Source organism: Euleptes europaea, chromosome 11 (genome assembly GCF_029931775.1).
Source record: "Euleptes europaea isolate rEulEur1 chromosome 11, rEulEur1.hap1, whole genome shotgun sequence".
NCBI classification, from domain to species: domain Eukaryota; kingdom Metazoa; phylum Chordata; class Lepidosauria; order Squamata; family Sphaerodactylidae; genus Euleptes; species Euleptes europaea.
In genome coordinates this window covers 73,433,743-73,442,460 of record NC_079322.1, presented here as the reverse complement: position 1 = coordinate 73,442,460, position 8,718 = coordinate 73,433,743, and the positions used below count along the sequence as shown (strand labels likewise).

The 8,718-nt window shown below is 48.4% G+C and overlaps 1 protein-coding gene across 1 annotated transcript; it reads right to left on the bottom strand.

The window, feature by feature from the left end:
• Nucleotides 1-649: 649 nt before the first annotated feature.
• On the bottom strand, nt 650-8,268 carry XIRP1 (xin actin binding repeat containing 1). The gene has a single exon (XM_056857760.1). It carries the CDS (start codon nt 8,265-8,267, stop codon nt 651-653), a length of 7,617 nt encoding a protein of 2,538 aa, XP_056713738.1. The 5' UTR covers nt 8,268; the 3' UTR covers nt 650.
• Nucleotides 8,269-8,718: the final 450 nt, after the last annotated feature.

Genomic DNA, 8,718 nt, shown 5'->3' with positions numbered 1-8,718 from the left:
GGTCTGGTAGTTGAAAAAAGAAATGATTTCTACCCTATCCAGGAGGGAAGAAATTTATCTGTTTGGGTGATTATGAGGGTCAGAGAGAAGAAACAGTGGCAGGCAGGAAGATTTCCCTTGATAGTGAAAAGAAGAGAAGAAGGTAGAGTAGAGTTCTTTCCCAAAAATATTGGCTCACTGATTCTTTGAGTCCTTTGGCTTCTATTTTGAGAATCTCATTGTCGGTTGTTGGAAACAAAGGCTGGGCCTTGGTAGCATACAGTTGGCAATCCTTTGTTAGATATGTGAAGAAAATAAACAAAATTCTTGAGAAGAGACCCCCCCCCTCCCATGTTTGTTCTGTGCTCATTTTCTTTCCTCCGGATTCCAGGCCCCACAAATCTCTTGTGAGGACAGGGTTCTGAATGTATAGTTCAAGATATCTTCGAGGACAGGGTTCTGAATGTATAGTTCAACTCATTCGCAAACTGTATGACTGTATTTGGAAAGTTTTGCAAAGCTTTTCTTTAGCAGGCAGCCCAATCCACAAATTGCTTCATTTTCCGCAATCTAGATTTATGTCAAATAAGTCCCGTAGAAGTGTTGGCTGAAAACTGCAAATTAATGTTTGTAGATCACAGCTGTAGTTGTTGGTTTCTCATGAAATCTTATTATTTCTTAGCCGGTTTGGAATTGCCAAAAGTAACAAAGACCACACCTGTTTCCTGGTTGCCACTGTTTGCCTGGAAGCCGTCGGGGCTGTTGAGGTATTTGCGAAGGATCGGAGAGGCGGTCACTTCGTACCTGGTGGGACAGGAAACCATGTCACATGTGGTGGAGGTCTGAGTCTCCGATTGTTTGGTGACTGTGGTAGATGAAGTGATTATTTTGTTTCCGAACTCGTCTACCTCCTCGTACTGCTCAGTCACTGTTCTGGTGGCCCCGTAGAGTTTGGATCCATCGGGACTCGTCTGAAGTTCTAGTATGCTTTTCTGTCTCCGCGGGTTTGATGGGCTTAAAGTGCTCAGGGGAGCTTTGGAAGGGTATTCAGGGACCCCTCCTTTGATCAAGCTTTGAGACGAGTCCCATTCTTTGTCACCGTTGTTGTTCATCTGATGCTGGAGATGTTCAGGACTGCTGAGGTGTTGTTGTTTAATCAAACCCGCTCCTTTATTCATCTGGATGGGCTCTTGTTCCCCTTCACCAGAAGCAAAGTCGTATCCATCGGACCTCACTGACTTGCGCGGCAGCGAGTTAAACATATCTCGAGTGAATGTTTCCCTTTCTGTGGCCACGTCAGTTAAATTTGGTGTAGAGAAGTGTACCATCTTTGGTGACTCTGTGGGCTTCCTTGCAGCAGACTGAATGGAGATGTAGGAAGGAGAAGAAGGAGAACTCGCGCGAGGCTGAATGATCAGGGGAACCTCTAGCTCTGTCCTGGGCATCTCCATCTTTTCTGCCATCTTTTCGACTCTCCAGGAGGAGTTCTGGATCCCTCTCTCTTGTCTGGCCTTGCTGGAGACAATGCTGATCTTGCGGATATTGTTGCCAGCCGCAAGGCTTTGCGAGTTCCCAAGAGACTCCTGGAGCAATCCCGAGAGCCCGGCGATATCCGATTCAGACTTGAGGTTCGAAATGGAGTACAGAGCTTTCCGGATGGCCTCTTCGATATCCAGCAGCCTGCTTAGTGTCTGCTCTTTCAAGTGGATGATCTCAGCGCTTGCCCTCTCCAGATCTTCGAAGGCCAGCTCCACGGAAGAAATGCTGTCCGAGTCTTCCTTCACTTCCTTTATCTGCTCCGCCTTCTCCATCTTGGGCTGCTTTGTTTGGTAAGCTTTATGGTGCACCACCCACTCGGGGACATTCTCGAAGAAGCTTTTCAAGGCTTTCACGTCCACTTTGGAGGTCTCCTCCTCAAATTCCTTCACGCGGGTTAAAATTTCCTGGAGCTCTTCCTGCCTTCGCAGGTTTTCAAAGATTTCCATGGCCTCTTTGACATTGCCTTTCATGATCTCCTCCTTGTGGACAGACAGCCTCTTCCGACGTTCCTCTTCCGTTTCTCGGTGAGCTTTTTCCCGCATGACCACCATGGGCTTTTCCAGCTCTTCGTGTTGTACTGCATTCATTGATGGATCACCGAACTCCCTGCTGTTCAAACACTGATGCCCTTTCAAGGTCTTCTTTGATTGTAGAGACAAAGGTGCTGAAGCAGCAACTTCTGAAACCTTTTCCTCTGTTCTCGGACTTCTTTTCTGGTTTTCCCTTGATCCATGGGCTTCACATGTAGATGTGCTTTCTATCCTCGATGACATGGTGCGTGTCGTGATGGTTCCCTTCCTCAGAATATTGGCATGACACTTGGCAGAAAGATATGGCTTCTTCTGACCTTCCAAATTAACAGTACCTATTTGGCCTTCAAGAGACAAGACTCCCTCTTGCCTAGCAGGTAATGAACATCCATTTCCTGGCTGGCAGGACTCCAGGAGTCCTTGAATTTCTTGAGTTGGATGGCAGTCCCCTCTCTCACAGCCAGCCAATCCATTTTTAAATGTCTCTGATGAAGGTTTAGGGTCAGCCCCTTCCATCTTCTTCTGTTCTTCTTTCTTTGATTTGTGCTTTTCTTCTGCTACTTGCAGAGGTGTCTTGATAATATCTTTTCTTACTTTTTCCTCAGGACTCTTTTTCTCAGCAGCTGTTGTCACAGGTGGCAGAGGCCGAGGACAGTCAGTTGAATCTTGTCTGTGTGCAGATTGTTCTTGTATGTTGGCCCCACAAGATGCCAGTGCTTGGTTTGTGGGTGAGGTTACCGGAATATTCTGGTCACCCATGCTTGGAGATTTGGAAAGGAAAGGAGGAGGGACCACCTTACCTGTTCGGCTTCGGTGGCTGCCGGCAGGGTAGGGAAGTGCTTCTTGCAAAAGGAACTCTGGTTTTGGAGGGGGAAGAGGTTTCTTCCTTGGTGGGGGAATAACTTCTGGTTTGGGGAGAAGCTGTGGTTTCTCCAAAGGCCTCTGGTTGCTTGGTTTGGCAGGGGCAGGAGGGAGGGTCTTAGGAACAGGTGGTTGCGTGGTCGAGGGACAGCCTAGAGCATCAGCTTCTCTCTGATTGGTCGAAGGGCACACGGTTCTCATTACTGAAGCTGGAGGAGGAGGAGGAGGAAAGTCATTAACAGCTTGTGAGCCTGAAGCCGCTACCTGCTCCCTAAGGACCTGAGCCTCATTTTTCTTTTTACAAACGGAATACGGCTGCCCTGCGTTTCTGTATATCATGGCGGCTTTAAAATCTCCTTTGGAGATATTAACGTTAGACTTTTCCAGGGACTTAAGTGCGGCTTTTAAGCTGCCACAGACAACGTCCTCTTTTTCTACTTGCCTCTGTTCTGCCACGGCACTCTGCAGGGCTCTGATAGCCGTCTTTACATCCCCTCTGATTATAGCATCTTGCTCGCGTTCTTCTGGAACGGAGTGCTGTTTGTAATCAGACTCAACAAATGGATTTACATAGGTTTTCACTGGCTGGGCAGTGTAGAGGCCGTCCTTAATGCTAACCTGTGCGCTAGGCATGACCGCACCATCCTGACAGTCTACCGGTGGCAGCTTGCCTCCCTGTACTTCCTCGGATGCACTGACCTTTGCGTGTGATGCCGTGCTCTTCTCAGACATGCTGGCGTGGGACTTGGATGTCTCCTGCACTCTGACGATGGTGACATGGCTCGCATGCTGCTGCTTGCTGGCCGCATGGCCCTCGTTGTGGACTGCTGACTGCACGGCTGCCGCCTGCTGAGACGTGGCTGCCCGGGGTTGCTTAGCAACAAGATGGATATCTTCAGTGGTCTTTTGCAGCTTGCTCTGGACTTGGTGCTGGAGGCTTTGGGCCTCGGCTGTGGCAAGCCTGAGGCTTTGCATCGCGGCTTGGAGATCACTCCCGAGATCCTGTGATTTGGGCTGCGCCATCATCTGGTTGGAAGAGTGGATAGCCCCATCTATCTCATCCTTCTGAGTTGCCACTTGAGTGGAGGCTTTTCCCTCCTTTCTATCACCCAGGGTTTTTCCTTCTCTCTCTGCCCTGTTGCTACCATTCTCAGCCAATTTCACATTTCCTGAAATAACATTTTCTATCATTGTGGATGGGGGTTGTCCAAGACAATGCAATGTACAGTCTAGATCACTGGCATGCACCACCTCCCTTTCTAAGATACTTTCTTTGCTGTCACACAAGAACACTTGCTTAGCCCCACTACTCTCCCCTAATATCACATCTGCTGTTGTTTTCACTACTTTTTCTGCCTGCTGCTGGGCAGGCACGGTAACTTCTTGCACATTTTTCAGTGGTTCCTCCTTTGCTTGGGAGGAAACTAGGGATTCTATCTCCGACTCCCTTTGGAGGTTCTTCAGGTAGTCAAGGTCTCCTTTCTCGATGCAGGTGGTGTACAAGTGGACGTTGCCTCTCTCGTTGTCCTCTCGTCTGATGGTCGCTGTCGCCTTTTGCTCTTGCGACGAAGCCAGAAGATTCCCAATGGTGGACTTCACGTCACCCTTGACAAGTTCTTCTTGTTGGGCAACGTGGTGGAGGAGAGAATAGATGGTGATCTTCACTGATCCTGCCTCTGTCTCCTGCATAACGATTCCTTTTTTGGCAGAGGCATCTTGGCTCAGAAGGCCTTGGAGAGCTTTTGCCACATCGTCCCTCAAGTCCTCTTTGCTTTTCTCTGCTATGCTAGGATCTAGAAGCTGCACTGGGCTGATTTTGACATTCCTGTCCTCCTCTTCTTTCACCAATACCCCTTGGGCCTCCACATTGGTCCTGTGAAGGAGCTGCAACAAGATGCTTTCCAGATTGCCACCCATGACTTCCTCCTTTTGAATTTCTGGGGCTCCTTGAATGCTAAAGTGGTATTTTGCCATCTTGACACTCTCAGTATCATTGGCTTCAATAAGGATACCACCATGTTGGATCACTTGATGGACAAAGAGAACTTCCAACGTGTCCCTTACGGTTCGCTCTTTCCCTTCTGTTTCTGTGACATGTTCAGAAGTGCTGAGTTTATCCAGTGGTGTACTCTCAAACAACCACGTGGTACTTTTGACATCAGCCTGGGGAACCACCTCTAGGGGTTCGGCGTTGGAGGAAGCCTCACTGTCTTTGAGACTGTCCATGGGCTGAGTCTCAAATAGCCAGGTGCAGCGTTTCACATCTCCTTTATGGATGTCCTCTCTCTGAACCGTGTTCAGGCTGGAGGTGGTTTCAGGCTCTCCTTTGAGGGAATCAATCGGCTGGTTCTCAAAAAGCCAAGTGGATGTTCTTACATCTCCTTGCTGGACATCACTCACACTGACCATCCTAACATACCTTCTTTGACCAAACTGCTCTGACTCAAAGAGCTGCTTATTGGATTGGACATCTCCCTTCTGTACATCATCAACAGTCCTCAGAATTGGACTCTTGTCTTCAGTGATGGAATCTAGAGGCTCTGTTTCAAATCTCCATCTGGCAGCTTGGACATCGCCCTTCTTAAAATCCTCTTGGGTCACTGCCCTGATCACAAACACCTCTTCGTCTTTCTTGATCTGATCCAAGGGCTTGGTTTCAAATTGCCATCTGGCACCCTTCACGTCACCTTTCATGATTTCTTCTTTCTTCACAGAGGTGACTTCATGATAGCCCCCTTCTCTGTCCTGGATGGCATACAGTGGTTGGGTTTCAAAGAGCATGGTGCAGGACTTGACATTGGCTTTGTTCAGGGTCTCTTCCTGGATTTTCTGGATTTGCATCTCATTCTCTTTGTCATGGATCTGACCCAGAGAGTAGGTTTCGAAAATGAATCTCTTGCCTCCGACATCTCCACTCTGAATGTCCTTTTCTGGAGGGATCTCTTGAATACCCTCCATGCTGCTTTTCAAGGTATCCATGGGACAGTTTTCAAAGAGCCAAGTGAACTTGTGTACTGCCCCTGGCTCTATGTTTTCATCTGCTGGGACGTTGATCTCTTTCATGGCTGTGCTCGATTTCCTGGCTGAATCCAAGGGCTTGGCTTCAAAGAACTCTTTCACCCGGGACACTTCTCCAGATTGTATCTCTACACGGCTGGAGTACCTGATTATTTTCTTTGAATCGACATCATCAGAGGCATTATCGATTAAGGGTTCTGTCTCAAATAGGTGTCTGGCGGTTTTCACATCTACCCCTTCTAATTCATCTTGGGAAGATGCTTTGCTGACCTGCAAATGCTGCTCTTCTTGGCCTCTCAGAGAGTCCAAGGGCTGTGTTTCAAACATCCAAGTGTATGACTTAACATCCCCCTGTGCCACAGGTTCTTCTCTGTCTTGCTTCTTTTCTGCCTTCTCATATAGAGCATCCATCGGATGGGTCTCAAACAGCCACCTGCAGGTCTTCACATCACCTCCTTGGGACACTTCTCCTTTCCCAGAAGCATTTTGTTCTGCTGGGTTGATTTGGCTGTGGATGACATCCATGGATTGTGTTTCGAAGAGCCACTTGGCCGTCCTAACGTCCCCAGCCACCAATTCCTGCTTAGTGATCCCCTTGATTATATCTACTTTCTGGGTGCTGTCATCAAACTGGTCCAAAGGCTTGGTTTCAAACATCCACTTGTAGTTCTTCACGTCTCCGCCTATAACGTCCTCTTCTCTGCTCACAGAAGTGACCTTGTGGAAATTGCCAAAGCAATCCTTGATGGCGTACAAGGGTGTTGTCTCAAACAGGAACTGATTGGCTTTGACGTTCCCATGTGGAACTTCCTCCACTTCCTTGACAACCTCTTCAGTGCTAAGTTGCCTGATGCTATCTAAAGGGAGGGTCTCAAAGAGGGTCTTGAAAGCTTTCACGTCACCTTTCTCTACCTCTTGTACATTGGTGGCTGAGAAGTCCTCAGATGATGCCTTGGAGATGCTACCCAAAGGACAGGTCTCAAAGACTTGCTTCCTTTGCTTCACAGCTCCTTTCTCCTCTTCAGAAAGCTCTATTTTCTTTAACTGCCCAACTTCAAAAGTATCCTTTAGTGTTTCCATTGGTTGGGTTTCGAACAGCCAGAGAGTGGATTTTACGTCCCCTCTGATGACTTCTTCTTTGGCTGGGATGCTGTCAGAGACTTCTCCTTTCAGTGTGTCAAGAGGCTGAGTTTCAAAAAGCAGGCACTGGGTAGTCACGTCGGCCCCTTGGACAAGATCTGGAGAAGCCTTGAAATCCGCCTCCTCCACAGTATGTTCTCGTATGGCATCAAGGGGCTGAGTTTCAAACAGCCACTTGGCTCCGCTGACATCCCCTTTTGTGACCTCCTCTAATGAGATCCCTTGTATAACTTGCACTTTGGATGTGTCCTTGTTGATTGTATCCAGGGGCTGGGTTTCAAAGAGCCAACGAGCCGTCCTCACCGCATTGCTATGTATTTCTTCCCTGCAGACAGATTTGATCTCATGGATGTTCCCTGTCTTATCTCTGATTGCACAGAGGGGCTCTGTTTGGAACAGCTTGATGGTTTTCTTCACGTCCCCTTTGAGCTCTTGAATTTCCGACTTGAGTTGCAGGATGTTCTGCTCCTCGACAGAGCTACAGCGGCCCAAGGCATCCAACGAGTGAGTTTCAAATAGCTGTGCAGCTCCTTTCACATCCCCTCTCTGAACAGGTTCCTTGAGCACTGCCTCTTGCATGTCTGTCACATCCGAGTACATTTTGTTCAACGAGTCTAGCGGCTGGGTTTCAAATAGCCAGCGAGCTGTATGCACGTCCCCTTTGGTCTGTTCTTTCTTCAATGCGTCGTCCGAGGTGGTCGGCTTGTCCACCTCGAACGTCTGGCTTTCAAACTTCATGGACCTGCTCTTCACATCTCCGCTTGGGATGGCTTCCTCCTCGGTGAGCTTCTTGGCACCTTGATGCTCTCCGATGGAGTCCAATGTCCAGTTCTCAAAGATCCAGCGCATGGATTGAACTTCTCCCGGAACCACAGGATCTAAATTCATGGAGGGTTGTGCCATAGGATCATCGGCACTCAGCATCTCGGCCAGGTCCTCTGTCACGGCCTCTTCCAAATTTTTCCGTAGCTCAGGGTGCATGTGGCGGTAGAGTCGCTTCAGCTCATTCACTTGACGCTGCTGGTAGAACTTGGAGAAAGATTCTTTAGGAGGTGGTAGAGGCAGTGTGTTAGAATCCTGGCTACCAGTAACTGGAGAAGGGTCTAGGACAGATTCCTGGGGAGGAGGTGGTGGCAGATCAGTCTCCGCCTCCTGGATGCTGGCTTTTGTTGACTTTCCATTCTCAGAAGCCTCGGCCATCCTTAAGGAAACAGGTTTTAAGTGTGAGCACAACCTCTCCGTCACCTTGCCTCTTGTTAGTGAGAAAAGCCAAACCCATGCAGAAACTTTTTGTTAATGTGCCATGTTCATTCCAAAAAAAGCATCACGCCACTGCAAATGCCTCGTTCTGATTGGTGATGAATGGTGGCTAATCTCTAACCACAGCAAGATGTTTCAAAACGTACAATCTGGGTGCCTACTTAACCCTCAAGTTTCTGTTTGCAGCTAGAGAATAGCGAAGGCATTTAACTTGATCACCACAGCTTTGCATCATGTGGTGGTCATGAAGATGAACTAGCCATGCACAGAGTGCAGATGGGTGGACTGATAGACCAACACAGGCCAAAGCATTCAGTGTGACTGGACTGCTAGAACAAGAGCCATGAGGACTGCCCCAGGAACTCAAGGAGATGGAAGATTAGTTTCTTCT